Source organism: Carcharodon carcharias, chromosome 9 (genome assembly GCF_017639515.1).
Source record: "Carcharodon carcharias isolate sCarCar2 chromosome 9, sCarCar2.pri, whole genome shotgun sequence".
Lineage (NCBI taxonomy): Eukaryota > Metazoa > Chordata > Chondrichthyes > Lamniformes > Lamnidae > Carcharodon > Carcharodon carcharias.
The window spans coordinates 52,450,091-52,472,131 of NC_054475.1; the positions used below are offsets into that span (position 1 = coordinate 52,450,091).

At 41.2% G+C, this 22,041-nt stretch overlaps 1 protein-coding gene across 4 annotated transcripts in view; it reads right to left on the reverse strand.

Moving 5' to 3' along the window:
- The window catches only part of nras (NRAS proto-oncogene, GTPase), a 55,784-nt gene that overhangs the window by 24,904 nt on the left and 8,839 nt on the right, over window positions 1-22,041 (reverse strand). For 2 of the 4 annotated variants that reach the window (XM_041194962.1, XM_041194961.1), the window contains exons 2-4: window positions 7,846-7,980; window positions 5,559-5,737; window positions 1,961-2,120 (exon numbers count right to left, since the gene is read on the reverse strand). In XM_041194962.1, the coding sequence (XP_041050896.1) occupies window positions 1,961-2,120; window positions 5,559-5,737; window positions 7,846-7,956 (450 nt within the window). In that variant the 5' untranslated portion in view covers window positions 7,957-7,980. Of the gene's footprint in view, window positions 1-1,960; window positions 2,121-5,558; window positions 5,738-7,845; window positions 7,981-11,652; window positions 11,672-17,699; window positions 17,719-22,041 lie in introns of those variants that run through there. The other 2 variants (XM_041194963.1, XM_041194964.1) reach the window with 2 other exon arrangements.

Consider the following 22,041-nt stretch of genomic DNA (forward strand, 5'->3'; position numbering starts at 1 on the left):
TGACCTTCCCTCCATCATTAGGAGGTACACTGACGATTGCAGCATTCAGTGCCATTCACAACTCCTCACAAACTGCAGCAGTCCATGCTTGCATGCAGCAAGACCTGGACAATATTCAGGCTGGGGCTGAGAGGTGACACTAACATTTGTGCCACTCAAGTGTCAGGCAATGATCATTTCAAATGAGAGAATCCAACCATCTCCCCTTGGCATTCAACAGCATTACCATTACTGAATCTGCCACCACCAAGATCCTGGACTTAACTGGACCAGCCATATAAATACTGTGACTACAACAGCAGGTCAGAGGCTAAGAATTCTGCAGTGAGTAACTGACTCCCTAACGCCTGTCCACCATTCCCTAGGCAGAAGTCAGGAATCACCTGCCTGGATGAGTGAAGCTCCAACAACACAATCAGCTCAATACCATCAAGGACAAAGCAGCCTGCTTGACTGGGATTCCTTCTGCCATGTTAAACATCCACTCCCTCTGCCACCAGCAAAGTGGCAGCCTTGAGCACCATCTTCAAAGCACACTGCAGTAATTCATCAAGTTTTTTTCGGCAACACTTTCCAAGTGCAACCTCTACCGCCTAGAAGGACAAGAGCAGCAGGCACAAGGGAACAGCACAACCTAAAAGTTCCCCTGAAAGTCAAACACCATCCTGACTTGGAACTATAATTGCTGTTCTTTCACTGTCATTGGGTTAAAATCCTGGGATTCCCTTCCCAACAGAACCATGTGTGTGCTCGCAACACATGACCTGGAGCACTTTAAGAGGGCAGCTCACAGTACCTTCTCTGGGCAATAAATTGTGGCCTTGCCAGCAATGCTCACATCCCATGAATAAATTAAAACAACAAAATCCATCCCAGCATCATCTCCACTGGATTCCCCAAGGGTTCATATTTGGAAAGTTCCTCTGCCTCATCTATGTGCAAACCCTCAGTGATGACCTCAGCTTTCTACCAACTCATCCTTTGCCTCCATTTTGTCCGAGTATCTTTACCTCGGCATCCATTTCATCCTTCCATCCAAGAAGTGATTCTTGCTGCACACAGCATTTAGAGGCAGGTAAGGACAACAGGTTTGCCTCATCCAACAATTCCAAAAGCTACCTTATCACATTTATATGGGCGTTTTGGTTGAAACCATGATTCAATTTCACAGTGACAGCTTAGACGGTGTCTCTGGTTCACATATGTCATCAGATCCAAGAGGGTGGACTTTCCATCAACAACTTCCCGGCAGTGCAGTGCCCTTCCACCACCCTCCAACTCCCATGTATCACCATGAGTGAAATCTGGGTAGGAGGTCAGATAGTATGGTGAGGAACAACAAAAAGTGGGGAAAAATTCTCACATGCAAAACTAATAGAGGTGTAACACGTCTGATTTTTCAATCTGCTTGGACCTTTCCGGAATCTAGGGAATTTGAGGATTACAACCAATGCACCACTATCCTTATAGCCATTCCTTTTAAGACCCTAGGATGTAGACTATCAGTTCCAGGGGTCTTATCAGCCTTTTGTCCCATTAATTTTCTAGTTATTTTAAGTGACTGCTTTAAGTTTCTCCCTCCCTTTTGCCCCTTGATTTTCTACTATTCCTGGTATGTTCTTTGTCTTCTACTGTGAAGATACAAAATACTTGTTCAAAGTCTCCACCATATCCTTGTTTCCCATTATTAATTCCTCATTCTCACCCTCTTCCATCAGGATTTGATTTATCCAGCCCACTTCATTCTAGCTGTCAAACATAACCTGACATTACCTGGACTGCTTTACAAAAGAGCCAGCTGGGGTTTGATGGGCTGAATGTCTTCCTTCCATGCTGTACTACTTGATTCCATCATTTCAACTCTAACTTGGCTATGGATCAAATGCTGAGAACCAAAATGATTTGTTTCACCTGTGACCTTAGCATCTGAGTTCTTCTAGCATTCTCCCACATATCTTACCTGTCTTGTTTTTGCTGAGGTTTCTATGAAAGGAATCCCATAACTCCTAGCTAGCTCCTGCGCTTGTTTTGTGTCCACTGTCCGGGTAGGTAAATCACATTTGTTTCCCACCAACACCATGGGAACATCTTCAGAATCCTTTACTCGTTTAATTTGTTCTCTGAAAGGAAAGCATGTTCATGTTATGAAACTAAGCACAGGGTATTTAAAAGTCTCAGCAAACAATTCTCATCCTTAGCCAGACACAGTAAAACACCACTGGTCCACCACAAAAGATGGTGGATTCTACTATGTTGAATTTGGCTGCTTATTGTTCAAATTCTGGACATAAACTAGGTCAAAACCAATGTGATTACACAACTCAGTACAAATAATTTAGTGATGTGTTTAACTCAGTTGCATCACTGGAGTTCTGTCCATCTCCAATGCATCTTGACACATTAAACTGGGAACACTTCCCAACAGGATAAATTACTTCAACAGCACAAAGAGCGCAATCACACCCAGACATATTAATGCATACCAAGCTATGAACGAGTTCCATTTAAATGCCTGATCCAACCACTTTACCACTTCTTGCTCTGAAGAAGAGTCATATGGACTCTCAACGTTAACTCATTTTCTCTTTCCAAAGATACTGTCAGACCTGAGTTTTTCCAGCACTGTCCGTTTTTATTTCAGGTTTCCAGTGTCCACAATATTTTGCTTTTATCTTTTTACTTTACCACTTTCCATGCACCCAGGATATACAACACACACACACACACACACACACACACACACACACACACACACACACACACACACACACACACACACACACACACACACACACACACACACACACACACACACACACACACACACACACACACACACACACACACACACACACACACACACACACACACACACGAATAATGATTGCAGTAGGTTGATACAAAAACACACATGCAGCCATTACATAATCACAGCAGCCAAACTTTCTCCTCCCCAAAAAGCATGCCTTTTTCATGCAATCATTTAAACAAGTTATTACTTTCCACAGCAGACTGGCAGTTCTTGCTGAAGTGGTTGCAGCACAGTCACAAAAGAAAAAAAATAAAGCAAGGGATAGATTAGGAAACATGATAAAAGCTTAGTCAAAGAGATGGGGAGAAACTACATAGCAGAGAGGTACAAGAAGAGCATTTCAGTGCACTGGACCAAAACATCTGAAGGGCTTTACAGTAAACATAGGAAAATATCAAGCAGCAAAACGTATGCAAGGGAAAGGCAGCAAAGGATGCAGCAGTAAAGAACACCTGATGTGACCGTGCAAGAGGAGGGGAAAAAACTATTACAAGTGAACTGTGGCCGTCAGTCGGTCAAAGGTGACTTTGTCCAGACCAATGCCAGTACTGGGGGCAGACCGGAAACCAGGTTTAAGTGATTCAAAGAGTGTGATGGGAGAGATGAACTCAAAGAGAGACTGTGACAACTGAGTACTTGAGAAAGGGAAAGTTGGACATAAGGTAAAAGTTAGAGAAGGTAGAAGGGTCAAGAGTGCTTTTTTAAAAAAAAAATCAGAGTGATAATAACAGTCTTGACAGTCAAGGGAAGAGAGTCTGAAAAGAGAGGGCCCATAACAATATTATAGATTATTAAGCCAAGCAGAGTAGTTGAGGATTTGAGTTGGGAAAAGATCAAGAATGCAGGAAGTGAGGCTCATGGAGCCAGAGCTGGATTAGGTGAACAAAGCTATAAAATAATAAGGGGTCAGGTTAAGGGTATGGTGGTGGCAGGGCGGTTTGTGACTGTGTAGGAGATGAGGAGGAGGAGTGGCTGGGAAGGGAAGGAGGAGCGTTTTTATGAAATTCAATCAGACTCTTTTCCTCGATGGACTGAGTTGCAATAATATTGAAGCTACAGTCTGAGGTACAGCTCCATAGAAATATCTTAAGATGCTTTTAATGAAATACATACAACAGGCCTGGCACAGTTAGCACCACATTTCATGTTTCACTGGTTTCAACTGACAACATGGTGAGATCACAAGGTTTGCGTTTCTCAGAACAAGTGAATAATATAAGTTCATTGGTAGTGGTAAGTGGAAAGAAGTCAACCCTAGCCCTCTCACCTAAAGGAAGATGGGCAAGGTCTGGCTATGGAAAAGTAATCGATCAAACATGCCAGAGCACTTATTTTTAATCAGATTCAGCTTTTGATTTCTTGTATTAAAGGGAAATGCTTAAATCTATACACAGGAACAAGAACATAGAAAATGCAATTTGCTGTCCTGTGACTGCATTTACTCTCTATACAACAAAACATTCCTAATTATATTTAATCATCTTGCATTTATCCGTCATCCACCTATCTAATTTTGTCTTCAATGCGGTCTTAGTTTCTGCTTCAACCACTAACCTTGAAAGTGAATTCCACCACCTTATAACACCCTGTAAATAAGTTCCTTTTCTCAGTTCTAAATCTCACATTTGATCTATGGACATTTATTCCAAACCCCTCAGCCACTAAAATAGCCTGCTTCTATCTACCTTTAACATACTAATGAAAAAAGCCCCCTTTTTTCTCCCAAGTCTTTCTTAGTTGTACTTTCTCCAAAGCCTCATCAACCTTCCTATAGAGCTGAGTCTATTACAAGACACAGTATTCTGAGGTCTCAAGGTATCAAATAAGCTTGTCATTATCTTTTGGCTTTTATATTCCATACCTCTTATGAAAAGATAAGGATTTTTTATTTTTATAAATAGCTTTATAAACCTGAAGCACTGCATTTAATGTCCTGTGAACCTGCATTCTCAAATCCTTCTACCTCACTGAACTTACTTTAATTCAGAGCAAAATTTCTACTACTTTTCTTAACCAAATTGCATCATCTCATTTACCAGCAATAAATTTGTCTGCCACTTTTAGTTAATTTCTTGACAGCATCCAATGAAGTTTATGTTGTTCTTCTAAAGCGTTAACTGTAGGTTACTGTTTTATCATATGCATCCAGGCCTACATCCAAATGTATACATAGCCAACAGAATGGTCTCAGAATTAAACCTTTTGCACTTTCACTAGCTACTCTGAACCAATGGAAAACTTCCTTTAACTCCTACTCTCTGCTTTTTCCTTCCAACTAAATTGTATTCCTGTTTCCCCTTAATTCCCCACCTGCTATTCTCTCTAATAATCTCATTTGTGATACCTCAAAGGTTTTCTTAAAGTATACCACCTTCCACTCACTTTGCCCATCTACTATGTCTACTACTTTTATACATCCAAACTCAAGAGAATCCTGAAATACAAGTGGTAGGCACATTGAAATTTCCTAATCCTTTACGATCTTAGAATGTATCAAATTAGGCTCTGGGACCTCAACTTTCTTTAGCCTAATTAGCTTATCAAAAACATTCATTCCTCCAACATATTATTCCTCATATCACTCTAAAATCAAAGATGCAGGAGGAAGGTTTTCTGTGACATCTGAGTGTGATAGGTCTTTGAGTTAGCAGTAATTTAAGACTGAAGCAAGCTCATGTGTTCCTGGCTAGCAATCTCTTAGAAAGAAACAAAAAAGGAGAAATGGAGGAACCGACTCTTCACCCACCTGTACAAGTGAACATCTGCAAACGATTTATTATTGTTTATGGCAAATACACAGAGGAAACCCTCTCCTGTCCTCATGTACTGATCCCTCATTGCACTATATTCTTCTTGACCTGCTGTGTCCAGAATGTCTAATAAACATGTTTCACCGTCAATCACTACCTGCTTCCTATAGGAGTCCTGAGAGGAGAAACAGAATATAAATTTACTTTAAAGAATTACATTTACCTTTAACAGTCTACATTGACTATAAAAATTTAACTGTATAATTTGAGAACCAAAATTTATACATATCTAACACTGCCTTAGATTCCAGTGCTTCATTCCTGAATTTGTGTGATAGAGTAGTTAGCAAGACAACTGAATATGGAAGCATGCTGGAAGGACAGAATGATAGAGACGGTAAACTACTGCTTTTACTGGGGAGAGTCCACCAACAAGAGAACAGTGAGTGAACTTCCCCAGTAGTATTTTGCAGAATTGAAGCTAACTGTTCTAGCGTAGCTGCTGGAATGCTCTTTTTGTGGCATTTCATGGAAATTTGACTTATTCTAACTGGAAGCATTGTGGACTCTTTTCGAAAATATTTCTTACATGTCTAACAAGGAAATATGCAGTTCAACATCTTCAGACCTTGAATTCTCTCCTCCGTCTTTACCACATTTTTAATCCATTTTTTATTTTTATTTATTTATTTTTGTATCCTTTTTCCCCAACTACTCCCACAGGGCCATCCATCACGTGTTCCTATGTCGTGCTTTCACAGGGCACCGATCCTTGTTCTGCTATTAACACATTCTGCTATCTTACTTTTACGCCATTATCAGCACATCTTTTGTCCTTTAACACTACCATTAACATTTCCTTTGTCTGGTGTCCATGACACCATTGTCAATCTCTCCTTAGCTCCCACCTATCTCTGGCCTTCTATTTTGATCCGTCTGCTCCAGCCCCTCTCAAACAGCATAATATCCATCACATTTCTATTTTCACTCTGAAAAAAAGAGTTGTATGGATTCAAAACATTAACTCTGTTTCTCTCTCCACAGATGCTGCCAGACCTGCTGAGTTTTTCCAGCATTTTCTATTTTAATTTCAGATTTCCAGCAGGCACAGTATTTTGCTTTTATCTTAAGGAAATATACAGTACTAGACCATAAAATGGGCCAAGTAAACTACTGGAAGGCAAGAGAACATTTAGGCACCAACAATATCATGACTGGTTGTACAATCAGTCAAGTGAAAAATAATATTGGAGGGAAATGGCCAGATGAAAGAGGGTCTAGCTCATACTAACTATACAGAAAAAGTGGCAGACTTATATTCGTTAATAAAAACAGGAAACGCTGTGACTACTCAGGTCAGGCAGCACTTGTGGAGACAGAAACAGAATTAATGTTTCAGGTCAATGATCTTTTATCAGAACTGGGAAAAGTTAGACTTTTTATAAGTTTTAAGCCAACACAGAGATGGTGAATGTCACATGTCTATTCAGAAAGCGCAAAGTGAAGAATCAGGAAATGACAGACTAATCAGCCTCAAGTCAGTAACAGGAAAGTGCCTGGATTAATCAGGGACAATGAATTTGCAAAAGACAGGCTATACTTTACTAATTTTATCAAATTCTTCAAATAAATTATCAAACATACAGACAGGGGAACACAGTGAATGGGGTATGTTTATATGAGGGTTAATACCCATAGTAGCAAAGGTGTCCACTGTGATTCGATGGTTAGACTGTTCACCTGAGTCAGAAGGCTGAATTCAAATCAGACTTCAGGACACAAATTTAGGCTGGCACTCCCAGTACAAGCATTATAATGGCTGAGATGCTGTCTTCAAAACAGTGCCATGGGATATTTTATATCCTTCCAAGAGGGAGAACTTAGCGTCTCAACTGAAAGTCAGCACCATTGAAAGTGCAGCACTACCTCAGTACTGTGTAAGCAACAGCCTAGATTTTTGCGCTGAAGTCTCTGGAGTCGGACTTAAACCTTTGGACAGAGACAAGAGTGCTATCATGGAGCTAGGGCTGGACCTAAAACAAGAAAATAGGATGTTAGGTTATCAATAAAGAGACTGAATGCAAAAGCAAGGTGGTGATAAAGAAATTGAACATTAAGTTTTCACAGCTGACGGAGTGGATGTTTTTGGTATCAGTAATAGAAAGAAATGAAAAACTAGGATTATTTTGACTAAAGCAAATAACAGCATCATTTACAACCTGCCTGAATTACTTTAAGCATTGCCCCCATATAACACATTCTTGCAGGACTGAGCCCTCTTACCTCAATTGTTGGATCGTATTCATCCACAAAGTGATTCTGAATCAACTGGATAGTTAAGGCACTCTTTCCCACACCACCAGCTCCTACCACTACCAATTTGTATTCCGTCATTTCCTGCTTCCCTCAGCGGTCAATCTGAAAGCAGAAGAATGAAAGAAGAGTTGTAATAGACAGAGTTGTCAGTAGTAAAGTTTCAGTAAACTGTAAGGACGGATTTGTCAAATTTTCCTAGAGGCCCATTGGAACTACAACACAGAGCACAGCAATTATAAATTTGTCTTTCCAAATTGAGGTTGTGTCTGGATAGTACCTTGAGCTACAAGCTAGTATGAAGTTTTTGTGATGACAGCCCTATTACCACAGGTGATGCTGCTGAGAGAAATTTGAGATGAATTCAAACTGAAATCACATAGCCATAATAATTTAAGCAGCATTTTTCCTGCAACACAATGATTAAATCAATGCAATTATATTTTACAAGGTCAGCCAATTGTGATTTCTACAACTGTTAAGAAGATTTTGTGTCACTTTTTAATATTAGACTGGCAAATATTGCGATGGGTTGATTATGTCCTTGTTTAATTCAAACCATCCAGAAGTATAATTAGCCATGCATGGTCAAACAGGTACAATGAAAATCACATATGAATACAGAAACTTTCAAAACAAGTTCCTTTTAAAAAGGTCTCTCTTTTAAGTGCACAGATTTTAATGCCATTGTCATATCTTCGTGCATGCTCTCAAAATTAAAAGAAAATTAATGCCAGGCAACTTAAGCACATAAAAATATAAGAAATAGGAACAAAATTAGACCACATGACCCCTCAAAACTGCTCCACCATTCAAAACAATCACGAATGATCTTCTACCTCAACTCCAACTTTACGTACATTCCTCATTTGCCTTGATTTCCTGACATACCGAAAATGTCTAACTCAGCCTTAAATATATTCAACGATGGAACATTCACAATGTCCTGGGGTAGAGAATTCCAATGACAACCCTCTGAGCGAAGAAATTTCTCATCTCAATCCTAAATTATTAACACCTTATCTTGAGACTGTGCCCGTGTTCTAGATTTCCCACCCATGGGAGACAAACTCTTAGTGTCTACCCTACCACACCCCTTAAAAATCTTGAACGTTTCAATGAGATCACCTCTCAATCTTCTAAGCTCCACTGAGTATAGGCTCAATATACTTAGCCTCTCATTATAGGGCAACCCTTGGATCCCAGGAACCAACCTTCGCTGTACCGCCTTTGAGGCAAGTAAAACCGTTCTTGGATATGGGGGCCATAACTGTGCATACTATTTAATGTGTGATCTTATCAAAACCCTCTAGAATTGTAGCAAGACTCCTTTATTGTACTCTAATCCCTTTGTAATAAAGGCCAACATGCCATTTGCCTTCCTAATTGCTCGATGTACTTGCAAGCTAACTTACCACATATTCCTTGCACGAGTACACCTAAGTTTCTCTAACATTAACACTTGAAAATTTCACTCATGCTATATTTACCACGATACTGCACGCACCTCTCACCAACACCATAGACTAGAAATTGACCATCTTTAACCATGGTAAGAATTCTCTGAATGAAAAGTGAAAGCTGTTCCACGCAAACAGTAAAGCACTTCTCTAAACATTTCTTTTAGCAACAGTGTTGAACAGAAACATTGGCAGCAAGGAAAGTCCAATAGTGTTTTTTTAAATTTAGAGCTACATGCATTTTACATTAGAGGCTATCTGGGGGCTGCATATGTGCATGAGCACTTGGTGGAGTAGATACAAAAGGGGAATTTTCACCTGACCTACTGTTAAAATAAAAATCAAAGTTTACTTTATTTCACAGAGGTCAGCAACTTCTAAGTAGTGTGATTACCAGACCAAAAATAATAGCAGTGGCTTCTGGGGAATTTTTATTTGTTTATTCCTTTTATGGGATATCGGTGTTGCTGAGGCCTATATTGGTTGCCCATCCCGAATTGCCCTTGAACCAAGTGGCTTGCTAGGCCATTTCAGAGGGCAGTTAAGAGTCAACAACATTGCTGAGAGTCTGCAGTCACATATAGGCCAGACCAGGTAAGGATGGCAGACTTCCTTCCCTAAAGGACAATGCTAGTTTCATGGTTACCATTACTAAGACTAGCTTTATACCTCAGATTTATTGATTGAATTTAAATTCTACCAGCTGCCATGGTGGGATTTGAACCCATGTCCCCAGGGCAGTAGCTTGGGCCTCTGGATTACTCGTCCAGTGACGTTATGTCACAGGATTGTTTTGGAGGTGGGGAGAAAGGAAAATGGGTTGGAATTGGCCGGGAATACCCTGCTCAAAGCAAATACAGAACATCCCAGATTAATGGGCATTAAGAACCTCATCTGGTGACTAATTTTTAAATTAATGTAGGAATATTAATGACCAAAATGAGGATCGAGTAATTCAATAGTTACTCAGTCTTTAAAAACTTAAAATCTTTTGTCACAAGTTCACACCATCATAAATTTACTGTCATATCCCATGTAGCATTATTTTGAAAATAAAGTGCCAGACTGCATCACAGCAGTAAAAAAGATGACTTAAGGACACTTGTAATTTTCTGAGGTAACCTGAACTTCTCAATTGAATTACTGCTTTATAATTTACTTTTGAGGTTTCAGTTATCCTCCATGTGCATAGAGCAGCCAGAAAACCATTCGCTATTGAAATGAATGTGTGGATGGCACAAGTGTAACTAAAAGACAACCAAAGAGAGAACAGATCCTTTAACATTCAATACCCATAACCAAGTTCTTCATATTGAATTGTACAGCACATTATTTGGTTTTCTGCACAGATCAGACAGAGTACTCAGTAGAAAATGCTTGTGCCAACTGGTGAATTTTAAAAACTGACTAAAAAAAGGAACATCTAATGTGATGTCAAAAATACTAATACGTGTTCCTTTACCACTGGCAAAGAATCACCAGCCTGGCTCCTATTCTCTATACTAGATCCTCCTCATCAACTCCAGAGCACAGGGCTACAGAAAGAAAATATTGATACAAAAGGTCACCTCTTCAGGCATCACAAGAAGTGTGACTCACTCAGAGAAGATAATCTATCCTCTTGCATTCAACTCTAAAGAAATTCTCCGGAATACCCTCCTTAGTTCTCTAAACTAACCTGCCATTAATGTAGGTTTCTGTAAATGTCAAGGAAACATTTCTTAAATAACTGCACCAACATGTAAACTAGTACGATCTTTTCTTTTAATTAAAAAGTAAACAAAACAGGGATATACAGTGGGCAGATTAGACCTTCCATCAACTAACCCGATTTCCCAGATCATGATCATTGTTCAGAACAGTAAATGGCCATCCTAAATCCAATCTCTGTCAAATGAAGTCTACTGAACTATAGCAGAAACAGGCACAACCTCCAAGCTACGTAACCCATAAATGAAAACTTCCCCGAAACACATTTCTTCTGTCTACATCCACCATGTCATCAAAAAGCACCGATGATCACAAGAACAAATGAGGAACGTGTGAACGGGAATCCAACCCGCCAACTCTACTTGTGGTAGACCACGAACTCTACTTTTCCCTGACTGTATGGGGAATGAGGCTATGCAATTCAAGATGGCACACTTCTGTCCATTAGTATCTGAAAGCACATCGCCTACTCCTGCCTCTCTCCCTACACACCCCACCCTCAGCAAAACATGGAAAACCATGCAATGTGTATTTTATTGTAAGTAAATTGACTTAAAATACAAGGATGCTTAGCAACAAAATACATCTAACAGACACTTATTTATACCGTCTTGTCTTTTTATATATATATTATATATATAGTTTTGAATTATCCCTTGCAGAATGATTGCTCCTGTCTACCATCATTTCTGACATAAGTGCTGAGACCTTGTTTCTCTCTCCCCCAGACACCAACTCCTGTTGAGACAAAGTAGCACTGGTGTTATGAAAGTATAATAATTCTCAATATTTTTCTGGTTTATTGTGAAATAGGTTTATGGGTGTATGTACAGTTGGTTCTGTCTACATGACTTAATTACATTTGGAGTCAAATAAACTGCAACCTTGAATTCATCAAAAGCTAGGTGTAGAAATTTGTTTGAAATGCTAATGAGTAAACATGGATGCTGGTTTAGCATGTAAGGTGTGGAGGGACTTTGCATTTTTAGATAAGTGGATTGTTTAGATTTCAAAGGGATGTTAGTCTGTTTACAACTAGCCAGAGAAGCAGGGCTAAGGAGTGTGTTTATTTTTCCCAAAGCTTACTGACAATATCGGCAACATGAAAGAGAGGGCCATGTAAGATCTAACAGGAGTGTGTGAAACAGCCTTCAAGAATCCTCCAGCCATTTGTGCATATATCTGTTATGTCCAGTAACTGAAGTTGGGGAAAACCATTTGGAATTCCACTATCAAGTGGGTACTGTGTTAACTTGGTAGTTTTGGTTGAATCCAAAATCTATTTTGGACTGTTGTTTTAAAGGGGGTGTGTAGCTGGGAGTCAGGTAATTAGGAATTTTAGGAGTGTTATAGTAGTAATTGCAGTCTTATGTATGTGCTTGAAATATTTTATTTGGTTAATAAATATTTTAATTTAATTTTTAAAATCTCTATAGGTCTTTGTGGGCTCATTACTTCTGAATTCAGAGCACATATCTGCTCAACCATGTTCCCCTTGTGGACTTAGTCTGCCTGGCACACATCATAACATTGGTGAGAAAATTTAGTAGTATCAAATAAAATCTGAAAGTCACATATGGAGATATTAGGACAAATGAGATCAGCAGCGTTTTCCTGCCTTATTTTTTTCTCCTCCTGTCTTGACTAATGCATGTCTCGCTCCAGAAGTTTTGGACACTCTCTCTCTTATAACCATCCATCTGGCTGTTCTTCACACGTGAGCACCAGTATGTTCTGGTAAGCTATTCAACTGTAGGGGAACATCGACCCTGTCCCTAGCACACACTTATTAGCAAGGATTCATGGAAAGTGATCAGAGTTGAAGCAGTGGCCAAATTATCTCCCTGGCAAGGGTCCAAATGAGCTAACTGGGCTCAGGCTGGAGCTATGTCTGCATCCTGCAGTCCCATCCTGTTCCAATACATGCTGCCTTTTATAGCTAAAGCAATGGAGCACTGCACTTCTGGTTAAAAAGACTAAAAAAAGTTAAGTTAATTTCTTTAATATAAAATCAGGACTTCAGGCTTCAACTCTTAATTGTCTTTGCCAGCAGAGTACATGACCACAGCACCAACACCTTGGACACAACAACACCTCAAGTGGTCTTGATAGACAAATGGTGACATGCCCCCAACAGAACACCAAACCCTCCCCCTAATTCAATTAAGGAAATCAGCCACCCACCACAGAGGAAAAAAAATCATAAAGGGGACAACATCCCTTGAGAATGCTTTAGCACATTACAACCACAGAAGAATCCTCCATATGACCAATTTCTACTCCGAGCAATTTAAAAGGGTCTACCTATCCTGAGGCATCAGTTCATTTCATCCCTATAAATTTCCTGACAAATACTTCTGCAAAAGCTTTGATTGCAGATAGCATAATGTATGTGGGAAACTTCTCAGAAGGGTACATACAACCCTACAAGGCAAGTAGGCAATCCTTTTTTCTACAGGCCACATCCTATGTATACCATGGGAGACTGAGTAGAAAGGAGGACGGATAAAGACTCCAGTCATTCAGATAAATTTGCCAGATTAATCATCTTGCAGGTCTGCCAAATCAAAATATTTAGCGAGAGCATGAGTTACTGCATGCAACTGCCTCACAAAATTAACCTATGGATATCTTTTTCAAGGATGCCCAAGAAGCAGCCACAGGATTGGTGAAACAGCCTCAGTTCAGTCCAGTGACTGAATATAAAATACAAATCAAACAAAACACCTGAAAATTTGCAAATACAAAAGATAATCAGAAACAGCTAGTAAAGGAAAAACCTGTTTCACAATTTTACATTTTTTGAAACTGTTTGGATGAAGGAAATGCAGCAGGTTTGGTATATTTGTATTTTCAAATGGCATTTGATAAAATACTTCAATATTCAGGTGTATTCCATAAACAATGCAGTGTAGAATAGAAGAGGGAAAAACTTAATTGCCCTCACCATCACCCATCTACTTGCCATAGAAGCATTTTGTCCATGACAGCATTCGTAGGACTGACCATCGCAAAGCCCTTGTGGAGATGAAGTCCCATGTTTACAATGAGGATACTGTCCATCATCTCATGCAGCACCACCACTGTGCTAAACAAACAGATCCACCAGCCCAAAACTGGGCATTTATGAGGTACTGTGGTGTCCATCAGCAACACAATTGTATTCAACCACAATACGTAACCATATGGGCCTGATTAACTCAGGCTCAATGAGGGGCACAGGAAAGCATGCCAGGAGCAGCACCAGGCATACCTAAAAATGAGGTGCTAAACTAAAGTACAACACAGGACTATGCATGCCAAACAGTATAGCAGCATGCAACAGACAGAGCAAACATATCCAATGGATCACATCAAAGCTCTGCAATCCTGCCACATCCAGCCATGAATGGTGATGGACAATTAAATTTACCGGAGGAGAGAGTTCCACAAATATCCCCATCCTCAATGATGGGAGAGCCCAACACATCAGTGTAAATGACAAGGCTGAAGCATTTGCAACCATCTTCAGCCAGATGTGTCAAATGGATGATCCATCTCAGCCTCCTCCTGAGGTCCCCAGCATCAATAATGCCAGTCTTCAATTCGATTCACACCACATGATATCAAAAAACAGCTGTCACTGGATACAGCAAAAGCTATAGGCCCTGACAGCATCTGGCAGTAGTACTGAAGCCTTGCGCTCCAGAACTAGCCATGCCTCTAGCAAAGCTGTTCCAGCATAGCTACAACACTGACATCTACCTGGGAATGTGGAAAATTGCCCAGGTATGCCCTAGTTACAAAAAGCAGGACAATTCCATTTGGCTAATTACCGCTCCATCATTCTACTCTTGATCATCAGCAAGATGACAGAAGGTGTCATTAATAGTGCTATCAAGCAGCAATGATTTGCACACCGATGCTCAATTTGGGTTCTGTCAGTGCCACTCAGATCCTGACCTCATTACAGCCTTGGCCCAAATGTGGACAAAAGAGTAGTGGAGAGGTGAGAATGACTGCCTTTGATATCCAGGCAACATTTGACCGAGAGTGCCATCATGGCACCTTAGTAAAACTGAAGTCAATGGGAATCAGGAGAACCTTCCACTCGTTGCAGTCAAACTTAGCACAGAATGATGGTTGAGGTTGTTGGAGGCACCAGAACAACAGTGCAGGATTTTTTCAGGGTACTGTCATAGGCCCAGCCATCTCAGCAGCTTCATCAATAACCTTCCCTCCATTAGGAGGTCAAAAGTGGGCATGTTCATTCATGATGGCAGAGTGTACAGTACCATTCACAACTCCTCAGATACTTAAGCAATCTGTATCCATATGTAGCAAGGCCTGGGCAACATTTAGGCTTGAGCTGTAAAGTAGTAACATTCACGCCACACAAACGCTAGACAATGATTATCTCCTCTTGACATTCAACGGCATTACCATTGCCAAATACCTCAGCATCAACATCCTGAGGTCACCACAGACCAGAAACTGGATTGGACCAGCCATATAAATTCTGTGGCTGCAAGGGCAGGTCAAAAGCTGGGAATTCTGCAGCAAGTAATTCACCCCCTGACTCCCAAAAGTCTGTCCACCGCCTACAACGCACAAGTCAGGAATGTGATGGAATACTCTCCACTTGCCTGGAAGAGTGCAGCTCCAACAACACTGAAGAAGCTGTACACAGTCCAGGACAAAAGCAGCCTTGATCAGTGCTTGGTCAGCACTGCACCTACCACTTTTAGAACATTCAATCCCTCCAACACTGACACAAGTGGCAGCAGTGTGTACTATCTACAAGATGCGCTGTAACAACTTTCCTTCGACAGCACCTTTCAAACCTGTGATATTTAGAACCTAGGAGAACAGAAGCAGACGCATGCAAACACCACCACCAAGTCCACTCCAAGATACACACCATCCTGACTTGGAACTATATCGCCGTTCCTTTACTATCACTCGACCAAAATCCTGGAACTCCCTTGCTAGCAGCATTGTGGATGTACCTACACTAAATGGTTCAAGATGGCACTGTGGTGTACCTACACTGCAGCAGTTCAAGGTAGCAGCTCACCAACACCTTCTCAAAGAGAATTAGGGATGAGTAACAAATGCTGGCCTTGCCAGCGATACACACACCCCATAAAATGATTAGAAGACTCTATGTAACGGGCAGGAAGCAAAAAAGTTCGGGTTATTGGGTGTCGCATTAGTTGGGGAAGGGTTAAATTACCCAAAGGTCAGAACAAGAATATAGTTTGCTGACATACACAGAGGGTTTGGCAAATAATAAAGCATATAAAAGATTTCAGAAACTGGACAAGTTAGTGTTGGTAGATTCAATTTAATGTGAAGGTGTGAGGTAATTCATTTTGGGAACAAACAAAGGAATGGCAGCATACACAATGGAAAGACACTTAAGGGTGTGAGTGAACTGAAAGAGCTGTAAGCATTAAATTCCCTAAAATTGAAAGTATTGGTAGTTCAAGCCATTTTAAAAAAAGATCCAATAGCACTTTGGGATTTATAAATAGGAGCATGCAATACAAGAACAAAGGGATAAAGATATATTTGTACAATGTGATATCAGGTACTTACAGTGTTGAGGCAGCAGGAGATATCAGGGAAGAAAAATGAAGATAGATTTGAGATACTAGTATTAAGTGCATTGGGTCAGCGAAAGCTATGAGGAGATATATATTTTTTTTGATTATGCAAGATTTGATTGGATAACAAACACAGACAATTTTCTTTGGTGGGGTAAACCAAAAGAGGGATGACAAATTGAAACTGTCATTAAGAGCGAGGGAGTGGGGGGTAGAAATTTATTTCTGTCGAGAGTTATTGGGAGCACAGAATGTTTTCACAGGGAGTAGCTCAGGCCACTGCATCTTTTAAGGACAGCAATATTTGAAGCAAAGTTAGTTACAGAACCAGAGTGAGATAAAAGTAGTGGGATTAATTCTGGATTGGTTGAGCAAAGAGGCAAAGGCAGGGCAGTCTGAATGTCATCCCTCTGTGGTATAAACTTATATGTCAAGCTTACCAAAAAAAGTTAAAAATGCAAAGAGATCTAGCCTACAGAATAAGCCCAATCCCTTTGGCATTTACTGAAACTTATAAAGGATAAAATGGAATCAGAATTTCTTGACAAAGGAAACCATTTTTTTCTAAATACCACGATTGTCATACTACTTTTCCAGAGACATAATAACTTGCTCTGTATTCAAGTTTGAAAATGTCACAGAGGCCATTCATTTTGAATGGGTTACTAACTTTGCAACAGGAATTTGACTTGCTTTCTCTAAATGAGACTTCCTAGCAGCAGCCAAGTTCATGTAACATGGCAGGTACCTACTCAATGGCTGCGAAAGCAGTCTATCTATAAGCAGTCTTCACAAACCTCAAGCATGGATATATGCATCACATCCTGGATAGGTTGTGCTGATGGATGGGAATTACAATAAAGCCATGGAGCTGAAGAAAGGCTGAATTGGACCACCCAACATCATCAGCTACAACCTTGAAAGCAAACCCAAGATAGCTTCAATGGCACTGCCAAATGCAGATGTGGAAAGAGACATCTTTACAAGTGGGCAGGCAGTCTCAATATCTGAATAATTTACAGTAGTGTCACTATCTAAAACCATTATAAAAGGAATTTCTTCATACATATCCTCAATCTCCAAGCAGTGTCCTGATTTCTTTTTTAGGGTACAAGGAAATAGCTCAAATTTTAATAAGTCTCCTTTCTGTCCCCAATTAATCTAAACAGTCACTAAAGACTGCAGTAGATTCAGTCTACGGTGGTTCAGTTGCTCAGACAACACCTAGAAGATGCAGGGGTTTAGCTCAAAAATCCTCTTCTCCACTGGTGCAAAGATTGTCAGCCGACCATCTATGTGCCTTCTGTAGCGGGTAAATAGAATTTCTGCGGATGAAAAGAGGGGTATTGGTGAGACCTGAAGGGCATCTGGGGCAAGAATTGCACGATCCATGACCTAGTCTAAGCAACGGACCTGATCATGGCATGCTGCCCAATACTACAACCAAATCAGCAAAAAGCTGTTATCCCTGCCCATCTATAGACCAGGCAGCTTGGTGCCAATGCAAACATTTGCCCAAGGTTCTAAATAAAGCAGCATTTTCAGTCTTATAGCATTTCCTCCACTTGGCTGTCAAGGGTCCTTTGTAATCAGATATCGCAATGTAAAAGACTTTTAAAGCTAAGTTGTCCCTGTATATGAGCCCCCTGTCCCTCACCCCTGTACACAAGGTCAGAGCACTTCAACGGTCATCTATAAAAACTCAATTTTCATTCCGCAAGTTTTAAGAGATGGATGTTTTCCTTACTTTGATCAATTAAAACATCCTACTGAAAGCATAACAGAATTTTGCTTAAATAACTTGATCACAAACACTATTTTTATGGTGTTAATGCTAATTTAAAGCTCATCACATCACAGCAATGCAAAAAAAGTGATATACTCAGAACAGGAAAAACATGTTACACTTACATATAAACTAAATCTATGCTGAGGTTGTAATACCAAATATTTTTAAACCAGAACCATTAATGTACTATTGGATCAGTGGATCTCACATAAAACACCACATCAGCGGCCAGTTCAAAAATGATGTAACTGACTCCAATCCCAGTATTCATTCAATTCAATGGCTTCTCTAACATCTAGATATGGTACAACCCAGCATGCCATGTAACAGAGCCCCATAATGTACACCAAGGGAACAATTAAATACAAGTTAGCTACTAGGATCCATGCTGTACTCCCATTATCAGTCACACAACTGTGCATAGATGCCAAGAGGCCAGAAGATTCCCCACATGGAGGGAGCAAAAAAAATCAGCATTTATATAAGAAAGACTTGCATTTATGTAGTGCTGTTCACAGATAGCTTACATCTCAAGACACTTTAGAGCCAATGAAGTACTTTTGAAGTGTAATCATTGCTGTAATGTAAGAAGCTACTCATCACCCAGCAAGCAATTCCAGATCAGGACTGCCAAAATTTTGAGGTTAGGAAGTCCAAGAAAGGCATATATGTAGAGACCTTGGTTTGGGAGAAAATACTTTTCAAAAGGGATTACCATTCCCAGATGCAATGCCAGTTGACGATGACAGGCTTGCTGCTTTACTGTGAAGATTTACAAGAATTACCATTGCAAAGAAAACGTCCAGATTAAGTTTCCATTTAGCACAAAATGGCCATATAAGACACTTGTTCACACAGATAATTTTAGACAGTACTGCTGGGGCAGTGAAGCAAAAACCATAGTAACCAGCTGCCATCCTGCAACTCCAGCTAGAAATGCACCTGTGGATATCGGATGCAGAGAGTATTGGGTGCAGCCTCAACACTTCCACCAACCAAATAGCAAATAAGATCCCCATCAAACCTCACAATAATGACTAGAGCAGGGCTAGAGGAGTGGTGGGAGTGACTGCCCTTGACATCAAGGAGGCCTAGCAACACTGAAGTCAGTGGAAATGGGGCCGGGAACTCTCCATTAGTTGGAGTCAACCCAGCAAAAAGAAAGATGGTTACGATCAACGAACCCTGTAATTTCTTCGAGTATTCGACCCTTTGAATTTTTCTTGCACAGGTATGCACTAGCAGTAATTTAATGAGGCTGACTTGTGTGCGGCCTGCGCAAGAACTATTGGGTTGCTGTGCGACTTAGAGGGAACATGGATTGCGGTTGTTGGAGGCCAATCATCTCAACCCCAGGGGTTCCTCAGGGTAGCACCCTAGGCCAAACCATCTTCAGCCACTTCATCGATGACTTTCCCTCCATCATAGATCAGAAGTAGCAATTTTCACTGTGTTCAGTTCCATTCGCAACTTCTCAGATAATGAAGCAGGCCACAACCACATGCAGCTAGACCTGGACAATATTCAGGTTTGGGTTGCTAAGTGACAAATATTGTTCACACCACACAAGTGCCATGCAATCATCTCCAACAAGGGAGAATCTAACCATCTCTCTCTGACATTCCATTGTCCTACCATCATTGAATCCCAACCAACAACATCCTGGGGTCACTTTCTGCCACATAAATACTGTGGCTATAAGAGCAAGCTAGAGGCTGCGAATTCTGCATGGAGTAATTCACCTCCTTGACTCGCTGGAGTCTTTCCGCTGTCTACAAGGCACAAGTCAGGTGCGTGATGGAATACTCTCCACTTGTCACTCCAACATGATGCACTGCAGTGACTCACCAAGGCTTCTTCAACAACATCTTCCAAACCCATGGACCCTTCTGAGAGAAGAACAAGATCAACAGACACATGGGAACACCACTACCTTCAAGTTCTCATCCATGATGCACCCCATCCTGACTTGAAAAAATATGAGTCTTAGGCAGTGAGCCTGGGGAGAAAGGTACTTGGTGAGATTTGCCGCAGTCCTGGGGAGAAGGATATGTGGGGAGTTGGGCCACAAGCCTGGTTATAAGGGTATTCCTGGAGATGGACCGCAGTCCTGTGGAGAGGGATATCCCAGGAGTTGGACCATGGGCCTGTGGGGTAGGATATCCCAGGAGATAGTCCTCTCCCTAGGCCCTCAGCCTATTTCAGCAGACGGGACAGCCTTTGCTGGGTCAAAGCCCTGGAATTCGATACGAAAAGCAAGCTGGGTATACCTACTCCAGATAGACTGCAGTGGTTCAAGGCGGTGCGGGTATGGAGGGATTTTCTAATATGAAGAGAATTTGAGTAGGTTGCATCTGTACTCATTGGAGTTTAGAAGAATGACAGGCAACCTTATTGAAACATAAGATTTTTAGGGGGCTTGACAGTGTAGATGCTGAGAGGTTGCTTCCCGTTGTGGGAGAGCCTAGGACAAGAGGGCATAATCTCAGAGTAAGGGGTCACCCACTTAAGACAGAGATGAGGGGGAATTTCTTCTGAGGGTAATCAATCCGTGGAATTCTTTACCGCAGAGGGCTGTAGAAGCTGGGTCGTTGAGTATATTCAAGGCTGAGATAGACAGATTTTTAATCAGTAAGGGAATCAAGGGTTATGGGGAAAAGGCAGGAAATGGAGTCGAGGATTATCAGATCAGCCATGATCTCACTGAACGGCAGAGTAGACTCGATGGGCTGAATGGCCTATTTCTGTTCCTATGTCTTAAGGACTGGTCCAAAGAGGAATTTTACTCCAGCCTCAAACAATCCAGGCCCGAGTCTCAGCGGGTGATAAGCTGATCCTCCTTGGCGACTTCAATGCCAGAGCTGGGAAAGCCACAGACCTCTAGGGAGATGTAATTGGCAGAGAGGGAGTAGGGAACTCCAACACCAACGGTACCCTGCTCCTGACAAAATGCCTAGAACGTGGCCTTGTCATAGCCAACGCCTTGTTCCATCACAGAGGCAAGTAAAAGGCCTCATGTCAACACCCTTGCTCCGAGCACTGGCACCTACTCGACTATGTCATTGTCCAACCGAGGGACCGTATGGGCGTGCGTTCACCGAGCCATGACAGAAGCCAACGCCTACTGGATGGACCAGCGCCTAATTCGTTGTCATCAATATCAATGTAGCCCCAAAGCAGTGATGGCAACGGAAACAATGCCGCAGGAAAAATCACTCAGGCAACCAAGGGTCTTGAAAAGAGAGCCCTATTCAGCCAGTACCTCACTGTCAACCTGGCGACACAGAGTGTCTACAGCACCTAGTCTGCCCTCAAGGCCTCCATAATCAGTGCCAGAAAAGAGAGGCTTGGTCAGTCGACCAGGAAACACCAAGACTGGTTCGATGAGAATGACCAGGAGATCCAGGAGCTGATAAGCTGCAAGAGCAAGGCATTTCTGAACCTGAAACAGCAACCAAACTCAAGAGTAAGGAAGCAGTTCCACAGGCAACTGTGGTCCAGCGACCTAAAGAACAGATGAGGGTGGAGAAAGCACAGGAGATCCAACAATTAGCCGATAACTATGACATGTGAGGTTTCTTTAGCACAGTCAAGACCACCTACGACTGAAGCATCCATG